A 17,899-nucleotide genomic window follows, 5' to 3' on the forward strand; every position below is an offset into this window, starting at 1 on the left:
TTCTCCTATCCTCAAGGGCCTTGACAAAATTGTCTCCACCTGTCAGTGGAATGTCAGCAGTGCGGGTGCACAAAGCACTTCAAAGGGGAGGTTATTTCACAGGGATGGGGCCACCACAGAAAAGGCCCTCACACACACTTCTCTCTCTCTTCCCCCCCTTCATTAGGGGCTGGGGCTACAAGCAGGGTTTCTTTTGCTGATGTTAATGCTTAAGCAGGCTGATACAGGAGGAGGCATCCTTTTAAATATTGTGCTAAAAATTCTTTCATTTGTGTTTCAGGCTTTTACGGTGGTTACAGTGTTCAACTCGATGACTTTTGCTCTGAAAGTCACACCTTTTTCTGTGAAGTCTCTTTCTGAAGCATCTGTTGCAGCTGACAGATTTAAGGTGAGCAGTCGCAACCTTACTACTTTAGCTCCTTTCAGCCCAAGAAGGGTGTGATGTAGACATTATTGACTTCTCTTGAAATTGCAAGATTGGCCATTTTACAGTAATATACTGACTCAAATCTTAAAGTATGCACTTACCTCCATTGTAAAAAGTGAGTGTAGGATTGCATCATTCTTAAGCATAAGCCTGTAGAGAAACATGGACAGCATGTCATACATGCATTTTTAAATGTGAGGATTTCAGGCTACTGTAAGGAATATAGGTAACCATAATAGTTTATAGTATCAGTTGGTTGCTTAGAACAGTGACTTTCAATCTTCAGAAAACCATATCTGTTTCTTCTGTGGAATCCCTGTGAGTTGCAGGAGATTCTGTGGCTTATTTTAGGATGTTCAGTCCTTTGCAATAGAGAGCTGTCCGGGCTGCTAGACCTCACCATTGTCCTGTGTGTGTTGAGAGTGCATATCAGAACACAACCAGGATGCACATTGCAGCTTGGATATACCACTGGGCTTCTAGGAGTTTTTGGCTGGAGCCCAGCTCTTTCCCCAAAGCCAAAGCCATTTTACATATGTATGTATATATACATTTTATATGCATAAATGGCTCTTGGATCTTTAAGCTACTGCCACTTGAACAATCAGAAATTCCTCAAGCAAGCTAGCAATTTAGCCCATTTTAATCATTTTTAATTATTTGAGAGAGCAGCAGCAGAATCATTACAAAAAGATACAAAGAGGAATCAACTGAGTTTTGCTCAGAGTAGAGTAGACCTAATTTAGTAGTCCAGTGCAATTCCCATAATTATTTCTGGGTAGGGAATTGGTATCTGAGGGAAAGGTGGATATTGGTTGGAAATAGCGGTTTAACTAACTGGAAACTGCTTGGTTTTCATTTGATTTTTCTGTGCTAAACTGTTTGACAGATATTGTGGAACCTAAGAATATATGAGTATATGGATGTGGTGGAAAACATGATAAAGAGCCTCTGTACTATCCTCAGAGTTTCTTGTAACTTGTCAAATTCTTAGGCAACTGAATTTTGTGCAGGGAATTCAGCCCCCCCCCCGAACACTGGCTAAGAAACATTTTGCATCCCTAAGTCTTGTGGAATTTCTAATGAGCAAACCTTTCCTCTGCTTCCTCTTGTCACTCTATGTCATCCTCCAAACCCTGAAATGCAAGATGAATGGGGGGGACGGACGGACGATATTAAACCTAACCATATTTGTGTCCAGAGAATGGTGACTCTGCAGAAGACTCTCTGTCTGAGAACCACCACATTCATGGCTAGCCAGGCCCTTTTGTGGACCTGGAGTTAGTTTTCACTAATGAGCTACCTTTTGCTCTTCAGCTTCCTTCCACTGTATAGCCTGATGTGTGTTGCTGCGTGAGTGTGCCGTAGGCTTGTCCCCTTCCAGTCTTGACCAGGTGTCTCATCTTTGCACCTCTCTCACAACTCCTATCAGAGTTTGTTTCTAATGGAAGAGGTTCATATGGTAAGGAAAAAACCAGCCAACCCACACACCGCCATAGAGGTGAAAAATGCCACCTTGGCATGGGAATCCTCCCATGCCAGTGTCCAGAGCTCCCCAAAGATGACTCCTAAAATGAAAAAAGACAAGAAAGAGAAGGGCAAGAAAGAGAAGATGAAGTTGCAGCAACGCGAGGGACAGCAGGCGATGCTAGCTGAGCAGAAGGGTCAACTCTTAGTGGACAGCGACGACCCGCCAAGCCCGGAGGAGGAGAACAAAAATGTCCATCTAGCAAATGTCCGGCTGCAGAGGGTTCTTTACAATGTTGACCTGGAAATCGAGAAGGTGAGGAATCAGAACTCTCTCTCCTTTGCATCAGAACTTAAAAGGCTGTGTTTTGTGTTTGCGGCAAATACAGTTTCAGTACATCAGTGCAATAATACACGTATTAAGTCCTGAAAAGAGGGTCAGGCATGCTACAGAGCTGTGACCTACTATATAGCCCCACAGGAAGGGTCCATGTGAGTGCTCCTATAGGTTTTTACACATAAACACCAGTGCTGTGTATAATAAGTGAAAGGCTAAAGTGACTTCCCTTCAACACAGTGCGGAGCCAGTGGCATGGTGGTTAAGGTGTTGGACCTAGGACCCTGGAGACCAGGGTTCAAATCCTCACTTGGCCATGAAGCTGACTGGGTAACCTTAGGCCAGCCGCTCACTCTCAGCCTAACCTACCTCACAGGGGTTGTTGTGAGGATAAAATGGGGAGGAGGGGAACTAGATATGCCACCTTGAACTTATTGAAGGAAAGGTGGAATATAAGTGTATCTAAATAAAAATTTAAAATGCAAAAACTGATGCTGCAGTCCTGTGCATGCTTAAATGGGAGTAATCACCAATGTGCATAGAATTGTGCTGGTCGTTGCTTTGAGTTTACTATAGTTTGAGTTTTGTGGAAGTTGTTTTGTGGCAAGTAATTCCAGAAGATATTGGCAACTTCCTGACAAGGGAACTGATGTGAGACTAAAAATACTAATGCTGAGGGCAGCCTTCTCCGGTACTGCAGATTTCTTGCCTCCTTCCCTCCCCACCCCCCACCAATTGTATAATCTAATATTGTCAGTGATTCCTCTCCCCACCCCTTGCACTTGTTAAGATTGCTTCCTACCATGAAATACTATTTCTGTTAGAATAACATTTCTTTTTATGGTCTAATCTAGGGGAAACTTGTTGGCATTTGTGGCAGCGTGGGGAGTGGAAAAACCTCGTTCATTTCAGCCATTTTAGGGCAGGTGAGAAACAATCTCGTGTTTTCTTATTTTTTCCACACTGTCTGTTTTGCTGGCTCTGTTTGCATTCTGCCTGTGAGAGGAGCACGATATCTGTGCCACCAACAGTTGCATTTTGCTCAATGTACCTTTAGTCCACATGATAAATAATTTATCAGACCTCAGACTTGGATCATAAACAACAAGTGAGGCATGCTTAAGATCTTAAAAAGTTTTAAATAGCTATGCATGCTGAACTTGAAACAAGCTATGCTTTTTTTGTGCTCGAGAGGTTGAGCAGGGCGGGGGGGGGGGAGTATAAGAGGAAAGGAAGGAGGGAAAACCTTTCCCATACAGATGTGGAATGGTATCATTTCTAGACTTCCTTCTGCTTGTTTCAGATGACTCTGCTGGAAGGCAGCATTTCTGTGGATGGAACATTTGCTTACGCAGCCCAGCAGGCCTGGATTCTCAATGCAACACTTAGAGACAATATCCTCTTTGGGAAGGAGTTTGAAGAAGAAAGGTTTGTAAGCTGTAGTGATATACTGACAAATTGCAAATGCTCAGCCTGGTCCAGCTTGGTGCGAGTTAAAAAAGATACTCCATATGTCCCTTTATTTCCGTACTATCATTGCATGCCTTCTGAAGCAGTTTTGTAATATGTACTGCCTGCCTTAGTCTGATTAAAAGTTTGCAATTTCTGGCCTTTGGTTTCTTTGGTATATTTGCTCCTTTTCTAATTTTTCATAGCTCCTTTTCAGTCCTTCCTTCCTCTGTTGCAACTAACACCATACCTGGAAATGTTGCTGTTTACTGCTTTTTAAAAATGTGTTTTTTCCAGGTATAACACTGTGCTGAATGACTGCTGTCTCAGACCTGATCTGGCTATCCTGCCTAATGGAGACTTGACAGAGGTAGGAATCTTGTTAGGCAGCCACTCTCCCAGGGCAAACAGCTCACTATAAGGCCAGGCACTCTCACACACCTCATTTTGGTGTACTGGTCTGTTGGCCATGTCATGTTCTCTTTCTGCCTTTGACTGCACTTACTTCCCAGGATTCACAAGCCCAGTGAGCTATAATAATAATAATAATAATTTATTATTTATACCCCGTCCATCTGGCTGGGCCTCCCCAGCCACTCTGGGCGGCTTCCATAAAAACCAAAAATACACTAAAATGTCACACGTTACAAACTTCCCTGAACAGGGCTGCCTTAAGATGTCTTCTGAATGTCAGGTAGTTGTTTATCGCTTTGACATCTGCTGGAAGGGCGTTCCACAGGGTGGGCGCCACTACCGAGAAGGCCCTCTGCCTGGTTCCCTGTAGCTTTGCTTCTCGCAATGAGGGAACCGCCAGAAGGCCCTCGGCGCTGGACCTCAGCGTCCGGGCTGAATGATGGGGGTGGAGACGCTCCTTCAGGTATACTGGACCGAGGCCGTTTAGGGCTTTAAAGGTCAGCACCAACACTTTGAATTGTGCTCGGAAACATACTGGGAGCCAATGTAGGTCTTTCAAGACCGGTGTTATATGGTCTCGGCAGTTAGGTGGTTTGGCTCAAATGTGGAGGAAACGTAGTGCAGGCCTTTGTTGTTTTGGGGCCAATAAACACTGATTTCCATCTTGCTGGGCTATCGTGCAACTTCTCTGAGGTCTTTGGAAGAAGCACAGGATATAAATGTAATGTTTCATCTTAAGTGATAAAAAAGGAGATCCTTTAACAAAGCATCTTTAACTTAGATTGGTGAACGAGGCGCAAACCTGAGTGGGGGGCAGCGCCAGAGAATCAGCCTCGCTCGAGCTCTGTACAGCGACAAGGACATTTACATCCTTGATGACCCTCTCAGCGCCTTGGATGCCCATGTTGGAAACCACATATTCAACAGTGCAATACGGAAGCACATGAAGTCAAAAACAGTTCTCTTTATCACCCACCAGCTGCAGGTACACTTGTGGTTCTGCCCTCAGCCTCTCCATCAGTTTGACGTGGGAAAAGTAAGTTTGGGTGAGGGTAGATGCCGCTGTTGAGAGTAGCTGTTAATCTGTACGGCCCAAATTGCTGATCGCTCTACAGAGGGGAAAGGTAAGAGGCATCTTCACTGTCTTAAGTGTGAGCGCAGAGGGGAAGGCAGCCAAGGGAGTCTGCAGAGAGAAACCAAGGAAATGCATCCAGAATTAAATAACTGCAGCCACACGCACAGTACACCTGGTGGTTAATGTGCAGAATAAGGAAATGAGGCTGCAGCAGTTGGGTTTTCAAGTTTGGAAAAATCTAGTGGATCATAAAACAGGAATGGGCATTTTAGACGAAAATAAACTGCTTTCAAAAAAACAAGAACGAGGTTCTTCAGTAAAGCTGACTAGACACAGTTTCAGGATAAACAGATGGAAGTACTGTTCGGTGTAATTGTAATTAAACCTATATTATTGCGCTAGTTGCTTCATGGTATTGTGATAACCCATTAACATCAGGAAGGGGGAAATGAAAAAGGAATTTGGGCATAGCAGCCTCACACAGTAATTATTCTCTCCCTGTCTTTGGCCTTGTAGTATCTTGTGGATTGTGACGAAGTGATCTTCATGAAAGAGGGTTGTGTTACTGAGAGGGGAAGCCATGAGGATCTGATGAATTTGAATGGTGACTATGCAACCATTTTTAATAACCTGCAACTGGGAGAGACTCCACACATTGAGGTATCTGTTACTACCTTTTCTTATACTTGCAAGCCATTTGTTGCAGCTCTCATGGAAAGTGACTAGTCATTGTTTTTTTTTCTTGTTGATAGGGGAAGTTTCTACTGAGAACCGTCTCTGTAATTATCTTTGTTGAATGTGCTGTTTCGGAGTTAAAATAGGTTGTGTCCAATTTCCCCCATTTGTTTTCCTTCCAGATTAATTTAAAGAAAACCACAAACAATTCATTGAAAAGGCACCCAGATAAAGGCACTAAAACAGGATCTGTGAAGAAAGAGAAAGCAGTCAAGAAGGAAGAAGGTACCATTTTCCACCCAGAAATGCATGCAAACTTACTTCTGCTCAAATGGAACTCTGGCTTAAAGTGATCTAGTCCATCAGTGTATTCTGTTTGGATTTAGTACATTCCTGATGGTTTTCAATACAGCTGACAACCTGGTTTAGGTGTGGATAACCCATCTTGCCCTTTGGCATTTGAAGCTTTAAGTTCTTGTGTGCCACAGAGATGCTGGTTAATCATTAAAACACAGCATCTGGACAGAGAAGTTTGTGTTACACTTGTAAACTTTCATTGAGTGATGTGAGGGCCTGAATACTGATAGGGGTTGTCTTTATATGAGAGAACGTAGAGCAGAACTTAATTCTGACCCACTAATCATTTCAATCTATTTGTTTTATAAATATATGTCATGCATAATTAGGGAAATCTGTATAAGGAGGATGCTGCAACATTCACAGTGCAGATAGCAGTCTCTGGGTCTTGTCTTGTTAGTCTGCTCACTTCTTGCTTCTCTGTCTCTCCCCCCACCCTCCTCCTGTGTATGTGTGTGTTTTAGGTCAACTTATGCAGCTGGAAGAGAAAGGCAAAGGTTCTGTCCCTTGGTCAGTTTATGGCGTCTATATCCAAGCAGCTGGAGGCCCCATTGCTTTTATCATCATCATGGCTCTCTTTATATTGAATGTGGGCAGCACTGCATTCAGCAATTGGTGGCTGAGTTACTGGATCAAGCAAGGCAGTGGGGTAGGAGCCAACAATATATTTGATTTGCTAGTGGATTAAGACGAGATTGTCTTCATGGGATCACATGGTCTCTGCAGTCCTTTTAGCTGTAAATGCCAGGCTAGATCCTGCAAGGTATTTGCTCTCCCACAGAACTACAGGCCCATCTGCAAATCCTTCCATAACAAGGGTGAGAACCAGTCAGACAGCAGCTCTGCTAAAACACCATCCTGTCAGTCAGTGGATCACAAATACCTGTCGTTTATAAAGTGTTTTCATGCATTCTGAGCACTTTACATACATTGTGTTGTTTCAGTACAGTCAACCCTCAGTTGTCGAACATAATCCGTTCCATAATCCTGTTTGGCTTCCGAAATGTTTCACAACCGAGGCGTGGCTTCCAGTTAGTTGCAAAAGCTTCCTTCACTCAAGCGGAAGCTGTGTTGGACATTCGGCTTCCAAAAAATGTTCTAAAACGAGCATTTACTTCTGGGTTTTTGGCGTTTGAGAGCCAAAAGATTCCAAAATGGAGGCGTTTGGGAGCCAAGGTTTGACTGTACTTAACTCTTGAAGGGTAGGTCGATGATATTATACCCACATGACCTTGTGGGTTGTTGAAATTTACAAGAAGAAGCAAGTAAACTCTTTGGGAGACGGGGTAGTTAAAGCTTATAGCAATCATATGCAAAATGAGCTTAGAGAGCTAGTAATCAAAATTGTTAATAACTATTTCTAGGGAGGCTTTGATACTGGAGCAGAACCAGGTGGCTGAGAGACAGCGTCTGTTGGTCCAGTATCTAGAAAGAGCTAGGAAAAAGAATGGAGAATGACAGATCTGTAAGTGCAATAATGTATACAAGGGAAAGTTTTTTTCCAAGATAATTGTCAGCCAAAATAACTTTTATCTCAGAGGGAGCGTGGCCTTATATTGTTGCAAGAACAAACTTGTGAGCCTGATTTGATGGTTTAATTAAATAATTGCTTTGACGTTAAAGTGCATATTTAGCCGTATTATCCTAGACTTCCAGAAGGACTCTAAAAATTCCACCAGCAGAGTTTCATTTGTAGAAATATAGAAATTCAAGGCTAATACAAAGTTTGGTCACCTGACTGTGAAACAGGGCAGATCTATATACTGTGTATGTTCTTGATTTTTAATAGAACACTACTCTCATGTTGGGAAATGAAACGGTTGTGAGCAGCAGTATGAAGGACAACCCACATATGCATTACTACGCTGGCATCTATGCGCTCTCAATGGGTATCATGCTGATTCTGAAGGTTGTGCGTGGCGTCGTCTTTGTCAAGGTATGTGTATGTCTCCAGAGGCAGGAACAGAACGGCTTTTTTCGTTTTGTGCAGCAGAGCCCAATGGCCAGGTTCACTGAGGTGAGCCAGCTTTGTGGCGTATCGCAGAGGAATATTCCTTCATTTCCTTTTGGCACCTGCCTGTCCACCCGTGATGTGTCAGGTGACTCAGATTCAAGGGAAAGAATTGGAAGCACACTCATACTGGGCTACAAATGGAGATCCCTGCTGAAGATGGGATTTGCAGCCGCAGCTGATTGGTGCTGGGCTGCCAAATCTGCTTTCGGCTGGGTTTCATTCCACTCTGGACTTCCTGAGCCCAGAGGATCCCAGCAGGGTTTGTAGCCACCATTAATCTGCACCAACTGCCAACCTGACTTTGTCTAGGATTGCCTGCACTTGGGAGCTGCTCTTGAGTTCAGTCCCAGCAAGGTTGGCATTTGGTGGAAGATTTAAAGAGTACTGAATACAAGCCCCACTTTCCAAGGAAACATTGGATGCATCCTTTAAGGCAGTGTTTCCCAACCTTTGGTCTCCAGCTGTTTTTGGACTACAACTCCCATCATCCCTAGCTAGCAAGACCAAAGGTCAGGGATGATGGGAATTGTAGTCCAAAAAGAGCTGGAGACCAAAGGTTGGGAAACCCTGCTTTAAGGTTCCCAGTTGTTCATTTTCAGCTGCATCTGCACCTGATTTTGCATACAATGTCAGGTGTGGAGCAGGTGACTTGGGGAAAATAGACTTGCAAGCCAAATGAGAACCCTGTTTGGCTTACCCATGGACTGAAGAGCCTCCCTCTCCCCCTCTGTCCAGCTGCCACCACCCTAGTTTGAGTCATCCCAGATATCACTTAGAAAGCATTCCCAGGGCTCTCTGCACAGTCTGCTTTTTCTTTTGGAACCTTCGCTTCTTGCATTGTGAGGAAGGAAAGGAGGGATGCTTCCTTGTGGTTGCAATAGCCTAGCTGCTTCTTTTGAAAGGAGCTGGTGGGAAAGATATTGAGAGATGTTCTGTGAATCTCCATTTTGAAGCCTGCCAGCCAGGGATGGGAATCTGCCCTTCCTGATGATGTTGGACCAACTCCCATGAGCCCCTGGCAGGTCAGGGATGCTGGGAGTTCATCTACACCTGAAGAGCTGTAGGTTCTTCAGCCTAGTTTTAAGTGCATATATCAGATATCTTTGTCTAATTCCATAAACTTCCTTTATTTTCATTGCAGGGGACATTGCGAGCCTCCTCCAGGCTCCATGATGAGCTCTTCCGACGGATTCTTCGCAGCCCTATGAAATTTTTTGATACAACTCCTGCAGGGCGAATTCTTAATAGGTTCTCCAAAGACATGGATGAAGGTAATTGGTCTCTGTTAATGACCTATACTTGGTCTCTGTAAGTGACCTGTTCGGACTAACTGGTAACTGTGGAAAGGATGTGTTTCTGCCAGGGCTACCTCTTCTGGTGGCAAGCTTTCTATGTGTAGATTCTTTTTTTAAAAAAAATAAAAAATGGCTGACATTCAAGCATGTAACCCATACCCATGTGGAAAATAAATATACAAGAATAGCTGCCAATTTGAAGTGGTGTGGTTCCAATAAGACTGTACCCCCCCCCCAAGATGTTATGGAAACTTTTAAAAATGCATGTAAAATATGAAATGTATCTATGACTGGTGGGGCAGAGTAATTTCTTTTATTTATTTGTCAAATTTATACCCCACTCTCTGCCTCCCAAAGCAGCCCAGGGAAAGTCCTGACTGACGTTTTCTAGTATGAAAACTAGTGAGGTTCTAAAAATTATTTTTTATTAAATTTTCAGTTTTGCAATTCCAAATAAACATTTTACAAACGTTAAAATATCCAGTGACTTCCCTTCTTCTCTTTCCATGGTTCATTTTGCATATACATCCCTGCATATTTTACTATAACCATTCAAATCAGTTTTCCACTTTTACATCCATCAATTTTTTTTACTCTATTGAATTTATCTTAATGCTGCCAGCGTTTTCAGCTGTAAACAGTTATTTTCCATATATTCCATATATATAGCAACGTTTTCCCCCCCAAATGCATATAGATGAAAGGGGAGAGCATGGCTCCAAATGAAGTTGTGGGTCAGGGTTTTTCCTAAAGTGGCAGGTTGGTATTTCTGTAGCTGAACAAGCCTGGTTGTAGATATGGTGACAGCCAGAATTAGAGTTCTGGATAGATATGGCCTGGGTTGGAAGAATATGGTGGTAAGTTTCTGTTTCCTGGGTAGAAGTGAGACCTGAATTTCTGAAGGAGAGCTTTTACCAGATCAGAACTCTTTTTGTGTTCAGTCTCCTATGTGAAGACTGCCATCTCCGTCTATTTTTTTCCAGTTGATGTTCGCCTGCCATTTCAAGCGGAAATGTTCATACAGAACGTCATCCTGGTGTTCTTCTGTGTGGGAGTGATCTCTGGTGTCTTTCCATGGTTCCTGATGGCAGTTGGGCCCCTTGTCGTCCTTTTTATAGTGCTGCATGTTGTATCGAGGTAAACGCAACCGTTGTTCAGGGATTCTGCAGTCATGTTCCCCCAGACAGGTGACACAAGTAGTTTGCAGGGCCAGATATCTCACCCTTCCAATTGATTCTTTTCTTTCTGCAGAGTCTTCATTCGGGAGCTGAAGCGTCTGGACAACATTACACAGTCCCCGTTCCTCTCACACATCACATCAAGCATTCAAGGCCTCTCTACGATCCATGCCTACAATAAAGGGCAGGAGTTTCTGCGCAGGTTATTGCTCTACTTCTCTGAAACACAGTATTTGCATGTTAATGTACTCTATATATACTGACTGCTGTCATTTGACTGCAGTCAATTTTTGGTGAAATTTCTCTGCATTTAAAACAAAGGTAAGCTACCTAGAATCCTACTAATATCTCTCATCATTTTTCTTTTAGATATCAAGAACTGCTGGATGACAATCAGTCACCCTTCTACTTGTTCAGCTGTGCAATGCGCTGGCTCGCTGTCAGACTGGATATTGTCAGCATTGCCCTCATTACGACCACTGGCCTAATGATTGTTCTCATGCACGGCCAGATCTCGCCTGCCTATGCTGGGCTGGCCATCTCCTATGCTGTTCAGGTAATGGCGTCCCTTCTGAAGTTTTCAAAATTGCATTTGAATCTTTGAACTCCAGGTGTAAGTAGAAACGCCATTCTTGTGCAGTAGTAAAAATACATTGTTTGACCATATCTATAATAAAAGCTAAAAACTGGCCACGCTGCTTCGCCTCTCTGTCTGAGCCCACAGACATTGGCTGGATTGCTGATATTACATAATACCATGGAGCTTTTCTTCTTTTTTTGCATTTGTGTTAAGGGTGACTGAGAAATCACAATTAATTCAGAATTCAGCTGCAAGACTGGTGACTGGGAGCGGCCACCGGGACCATATAACACTGGTCCTAAAAGATCTTTGTTTGCTCCCAGTATGTTTCCTAGCACAGTTCAAAGTGTTTGTGCTGACCTTTAAAGCCCTAAATGACCTCGGCCCAGTATACCTGAAGGGGGGTCTCCTCCCCCATCGTTCAGCCCAGACACTGAGGTCCAGCTCCGAGGGGCTTCTGGTGGTTCCCTCACTGTAAGAAGTGAGGTTACAGGGAACCAAACAGAGTGCCTTCGTGGTGGTGGCACCAGCCCTGTGGAACACTGTCCTGTCAGATGTCAAGGAGATAAATAACACTGCAACTTTTAGAAGACATCTGAAGGCAGCCCAGTATAAGGAAATCATTAATGTTTGATGTTTACTTGGAAAGCTAAATTCATTCAAATGAAGATGAGAAATCATAACCACTAGTCTGTGTTCAGAAGCTGTTTTTAATTTTTAAAAGTAAATAGTGTTTTTCATTATAGTGTTTTTCATTTTAAAATACCATTAGATTTGGATAGAAAACACACCTTTGTGGTCAACTAATTCAATAGGCTACCAACACAGACTCTTATTACCTACAGATTAATAGGACAACAGGAGGAAAGAGTAGGAATCTAGAATGAAATTGCTATCTTTGAGGTTTCAAATCACTTTCTTTAGGTTAAATCTAAGAGCCTCTTATAATTCTCATGTTGTGCTTCTACTGTTCTGGCAATAGTTCAGATTCCATATTGGTTCTTTGCATATCACTATTCAGATTAATCTAAAACGTTTATCACCAGTCCTTAGAAGCATTCTTTTTTAAAATGCATTTATTTATTTTTTAAAGATAACATCCTTGTCTGTTTTGTCATCAGCTCACAGGGTTATTCCAGTTCACAGTCAGGCTAGCTTCAGAGACAGAGGCCCGCTTCACCTCAGTGGAGAGGATTGACCACTATATCAAGGTACTCAAAATATTTTTTCTATTGCTTTTACTGGTCTTAGATGACCTCTCTATATAAAAGTCCCTCCAGCCATTTAACTGTGCTCTATACTGGCTTAATTTTTACATGTATGCATATAACACCTTGTCTTGATTTATTCTGTATCATTTGACTGCATTAATTTTCATTTCTTTTAGGAAATTTCATTAAGAAGCATTAATGAAAAATATATTTTAAAAATTGGCTTAATTTGACACGTTGTGATATGAGCTTAACCTTGTGGGTGGCATGATCATAAAAATGTTGGTTTCTGCTTCCTTCACTGAGCAGCGAAGTGCTTGTCACAAGACAATGTTTACATTCCACAGTCACGTGCTGTTGGGTTTTCTCACGGGAAAGGAGACTGGATGTGACGTACACTGGTTTCCTGTTTTTCACTGTTCTTTGCAGTTCAGTGAGATTCTCTCCGTGCTTTAGAGGAGAGAGGATGCCTTTCTCTGCTCCGGCAGAGGGAAGATGTTTTTCTGTAAATTACCAGCTTTGAAGTGTAAATAAAGTAATATAGAGCATGTTGGCACGTACTTTTCATCATTCTGCTGTGCACTGGACACTGCTTATCTCCAACATTTGGTTCCGGGCCCAGAAAAACGCAGTGTTTTGAGAATGGACTCCAGAAGTCGGGCTCCTGGCAAAGGAACAAAGGAGCAAAGAATTGGAGTGCCGGCAAAGGATCGGAATGCAGAGGGACAGATCGGAACGGATATCTCTGCACGTCAAGATGATTTGATGAGGTATGTGCTACTGCTCCGGGCAGCCTGCCAGCTTCTAATTAATGGCTTTATGGCTGGACTTTGAACTTTTATAGCCGGTTTTGCCGTGGCACAGGCAAAAGGCTAGAAGGATAAATTTTTCCTATGCTGGGGGAAATCGAAAGTAAAGCAGCTGCAGCAGTGTCGCAGCATGAATTTAAGACAGCAGAGAGAACTTTCACTTTTGAACTTGCTTTTGGAATGAAGCAGCTGCAGCTGTACACAGACGCAGCTTGTATAAAGCAGCTTGATTTAAAGCAGCAGAGATGACGCAGAAGGCTAATGCCAGAGTCATGATGGCTAGCTGCAGAAGGCTGGCTGATGCAAGTGGGGAATCTGATGCCAATCAGCCAAATGCTCAACTCACAGTAGCCTGTGATACTGCCATGATTCAGAATGAAGCAGATCGCCGGGGTGCTAGCTGCATCAACAAGGGGGAGACTTCACAGACGTCATCCCATAGTGCAGTGGAACCACCAGATGGCGCCAAAGCTTTGAAGGCAGTGAAATGCTACACGTGTGGACGTCTAGGCCATATGAAGAGGGAATGCAGATATCCCAGGGCCAAGACAGAGCAGCGCAGCGAAAGCTCATCGCGTGGAAAAGGCCGAGGCAAAGGCAAAGGTCCGGTGTCCAGGACAACGCAGCACAAGGCAATGGTCTCACGCTTCACTCCAAAGGTTGCAGAGGTCCAGAAGACATCTAGATCTTTCTTCGTTGTTGATTCAGCGGCGACCCATCACATGTGCAACGATAAGCGACTGTTCGTGTCTTTTACACCGCAGGAAGGTGCGATTCACCAGGCGGATGACCACACAATTCCCAGTAAAGGCTACGGAACTGTTGTTCTTCACAGTTTGGACTTATCGATACAGGATGTGCTTTATGTGCCAGATGCTAAGCATAATCTGCTCAGCGTTGGACAGCTGAATGAGCGGAAAATTGACGTTTCCTTTAAGAACAAAAGGTGCATCATCACAAAGAAAAATGATTATGTATTGCATGCTGAATATGTTGATCGTTTGTATGTTTTGTATTTTGATGATGTTGTGCAGGATGACACTTGTTGCATTGCAGGTTCTAACAAAAGTTTGCATGCAGAATGTATTCACGATTTTCATCGAAAATTTGGTCATTTGCATTTTGAGGCAGTATCTAAAATGCCTGCCTTGGTTGAAGGTATGACTATTAAACCCTGCAGGTACCACATGAAGTGCAAGGCATGCGCAGCAAACAAGGTAAAAATGGCTGCGAAAGGTAAGGTGTCTAGTAGGCAAGCTACAGAACCATACCAGGTTGTTCATGCTGATTTGGTTGGACCACTAGCGCCCTCTTTGGGTGGAAACAGGTACTTCATGGTTCTCATTGATGCATTTTCCAGGTATATTTATGTATACAATCTCAAGCAGAAATCAGAGGCTTTCCCAAGGTTCAAGGAATTCTGTGCTTGGTTGGAAAATGTGCATGGTAAGAAGGTAAAGACTCTTTTCAGTGATCGCGGGGGAGAATTCACTTCTCAGCAGTTTGAAGCTTTTCTGACTGAGAAAGGAATTCAACATGATTTGTCTAGTCCTCGCTCGCCATGGCAGAATGGACTTGCGGAACGAGCAAATCAGACATTGCTTCAAGGGTTAAAAACCTTGCTGCATGATGCCAATCTTCCAGAGAGTTATTGGGCCGAAGCTCTCTCATGTTTCACTTACAGTTATAATCGCAGGTTATCTTCAGCGATTGGTTGTACCCCCTATGAGAAGATGTTTGGCAAGAAGCCATACATCAAACACATGAAAATTTTTGGTTCTGACATGTGGGTTCACTCACCACAAAACTCCAAGTTAGACAAGCGTGGATTGCATGGTATCTTTCTAGGTTATCAGAAAGGGTCTTACAGAATAATGATGACTGACTCTAAGGAAATTAAGCTCACAAGAAGTGTTGAGTACAATGCCAAGTGGGGGGAGAATGTGGGAATTTTCCAATGTTATCCTGATGACAGTGATGAAACTGAGGATAGTCAAAAGCAACCGCAACAACCCACACCCACTGATGAAGGTTCTGAGTCTGAGTCTGAAACTGAATCGGGTGATTCAGAGGATTTCAAGAGTGCGAAAGCCTCTATGCGACCCTCTGAAAGCTCTGATCAAGAATTGGAGGAACCATTGTTCACAATAGGTCACTTTTCTCCTAAGAAGGAAGAGGAGAGTGTTGAAGACTTAAGGCTAATTCGCAGGTCACAGAGAGCAACAAAAGGCAGACCTCCAAAGAGATTTGCTGATGAGTTTGCTAAGATAGCAGTAACAGCTGTTAAAAGCACCAAGAAGGTGTTTGAACCTTCAAGTTTCCAAGAAATCCAGGATTTGGATTCAAAGGAAGCTGAGCCATGGTTAAATGCCATGAAGGCTGAGCTTGATTCCTTGGAAAGGAACAAAACATGGGACCTTGTTCCAGTAGTTCCAGGAATGAAACTGCTTGGAAGCAAATGGGTCTTCAAAGCGAAGACAGATCAAAATGGCAAGATAGTCAGACACAAAGCCAGATTGGTAGCCAGAGGTTTTGCACAGGTACCAGGTGAAGACTATCACGAGACCTACTCACCCACCGTGAGGTATGAGAGCATTAGGCTTATGCTCAAGCTAGCTGCAGAAGAGAATCTACACATTAGTCACCATGATGTGAATACAGCTTTTCTGTACGGATTTCTAGATGAATCACTTTATATGCTTCCACCTGATGGCGTACAGGTAAAACAGGGATTTGTTTGTGCTCTGAAGAAGTCCCTTTATGGTCTCAAACAAAGTGCACGGTGTTGGCACACAAAACTCACTGAAGTATTGTTTTCTCTAGGTTTTAAGCAAGGGAAAGCTGATCCATGTGTATTTGTCAAAGAGGAGGGGCAAAAGAAACTGTATTGTTTGTTTTATGTTGATGATCTTTTATTCTTTTGGAAGGATGTCACAATGTACAATAATGCCCTAGCTCAATTGAAAGAGCACTTTGACATGAAAGATCTTGGTGAGGTAAACAACTACCTATCTCTGGAAATAGAGAGAGATCAAGATGGTAACATTCTAGTACACCAGTCACGTAAAATTGCTGATGTGTTAAGCAAACTAAACCTGATGGATGCTAACCCTGTAGACACACCGATGACAACAGGTTATCAGGTAGATGACACTGGAGAAGCATTTTCTGATACTACACTGTACAGAAGTGTGCTAGGCAAGCTAAACTTCATTGCCAGATGTTCAAGACCTGACATTGCTGTTAGCTGTAATTTGCTAAGCAGACAAGTCAACAATCCTACTGTTAAGGATTGGAAAGCTCTGAAACGCATAGTGCGGTATTTGAAAGGCACTATGCATTACAGACTGAGATTTAACAATCAGAAGTCTGGTGGTCTTGAGATATTTGCAGATGCAAGTTTTGGAAGTGACACTACAGACAGGAAAAGTACGTCTGGAGTTTGCTATAAGTACAATCAGGGTCTATTTGATTGGTCATGCAAGAAGCAAACAACAGTTAGCTTAAGTACTTGTGAAGCTGAACTGAATGCACTGTCTTATTCACTTAAGGATTGTGAATGGTTGTTACAATTGTGCAAAGACATAAAAATTCCTGTCAAATGTCCAATCCAGGTTTACCAGGACAACAAAGCATGTTTGGCTTTGCTGAATTCTGAAGGTTGTAAGCAAAGCACGAAGCACTTGCAATTAAAGTTGCAACATGCTAGGGAACGTATTCAAAAGGGACTCGTAACGGTGTCCTATATGCCAGGTAATGAAATTCCTGCTGATGTATTGTCCAAGATTGTATCAAGGGATCAACACTGTACCTATGTGCAGAAGTTGGGTTTGTACTAATATTGTACGAACACGCTGCCCAGTGATGTTCACAGAAAGGGGGAGGATGTTGGTTTCTGCTTCCTTCACTGAGCAGCGAAGTGCTTGTCACAAGACAATGTTTACATTCCACAGTCACGTGCTGTTGGGTTTTCTCACGGGAAAGGAGACTGGATGTGACGTACACTGGTTTCCTGTTTTTCACTGTTCTTTGCAGTTCAGTGAGATTCTCTCCGTGCTTTAGAGGAGAGAGGATGCCTTTCTCTGCTCCGGCAGAGGGAAGATGTTTTTCTGTAAATTACCAGCTTTGAAGTGTAAATAAAGTAATATAGAGCATGTTGGCACGTACTTTTCATCATTCCGCTGTGCACTGGACACTGCTTATCTCCAACATATTGGCAACTGAACTCCAGGAAGAACACTTGTCAAAAGAAAGAAAGAAGGAATGTTCTGAGTTGTGAGGTTCCTTCTGTTCGTGAAGGGGATGAGATCTTGTGATGGTGACTTTTCCCAATCCATTTCAGGAAGTGTCTGAAATCTCCACTGGGAGGAGGCACCCCCTCAGTTTTGGGGGCTGTCAAAGCTGAATCTGTTCTCAAAAATAAAATTTGGTAGTACAGCAGTAATACTCAACAAACAGAGAGCTGAGAAAAGAGTTTGACAGAAGGTCACTTCTGTGTCCTAGATTTATTCCCCACATTGCCAATATTTATCCCCAAAAGTTTATGTAGTCATAATCCATCTAGCTTATGCAATGAGGAGGGGTGAGAGAGAATTCTCTGAGAAACCAATA

The 17,899-nt window shown here is 43.0% G+C and overlaps 1 protein-coding gene across 5 annotated transcripts in view; it reads left to right on the forward strand.

The window, feature by feature from the left end:
• ABCC5 (ATP binding cassette subfamily C member 5) overlaps positions 1-17,899 on the forward strand; it is a 48,047-nt gene that overhangs the window by 22,431 nt on the left and 7,717 nt on the right. For 4 of the 5 annotated variants that reach the window (XM_083739129.1, XM_083739130.1, XM_083739132.1 and 1 more), the window contains 15 exons: positions 281-388; positions 1,860-2,210; positions 3,086-3,157; positions 3,535-3,659; positions 3,978-4,050; positions 4,876-5,079; positions 5,686-5,829; positions 6,027-6,129; positions 6,666-6,850; positions 7,991-8,137; positions 9,357-9,486; positions 10,494-10,647; positions 10,762-10,890; positions 11,058-11,244; positions 12,390-12,479. In XM_083739129.1, the coding sequence (XP_083595255.1) occupies positions 281-388; positions 1,860-2,210; positions 3,086-3,157; positions 3,535-3,659; positions 3,978-4,050; positions 4,876-5,079; positions 5,686-5,829; positions 6,027-6,129; positions 6,666-6,850; positions 7,991-8,137; positions 9,357-9,486; positions 10,494-10,647; positions 10,762-10,890; positions 11,058-11,244; positions 12,390-12,479 (2,202 nt within the window). Of the gene's footprint in view, positions 1-280; positions 389-1,744; positions 2,211-3,085; positions 3,158-3,534; positions 3,660-3,977; positions 4,051-4,875; positions 5,080-5,685; positions 5,830-6,026; positions 6,130-6,665; positions 6,851-7,990; positions 8,138-9,356; positions 9,487-10,493; positions 10,648-10,761; positions 10,891-11,057; positions 11,245-12,389; positions 12,480-17,899 lie in introns of those variants that run through there. The other variant, XM_083739133.1, reaches the window with a different exon arrangement.

Source organism: Podarcis gaigeae (assembly GCF_964106915.1).
Source record: "Podarcis gaigeae genome assembly, chromosome: 5".
NCBI lineage: Eukaryota > Metazoa > Chordata > Lepidosauria > Squamata > Lacertidae > Podarcis > Podarcis gaigeae.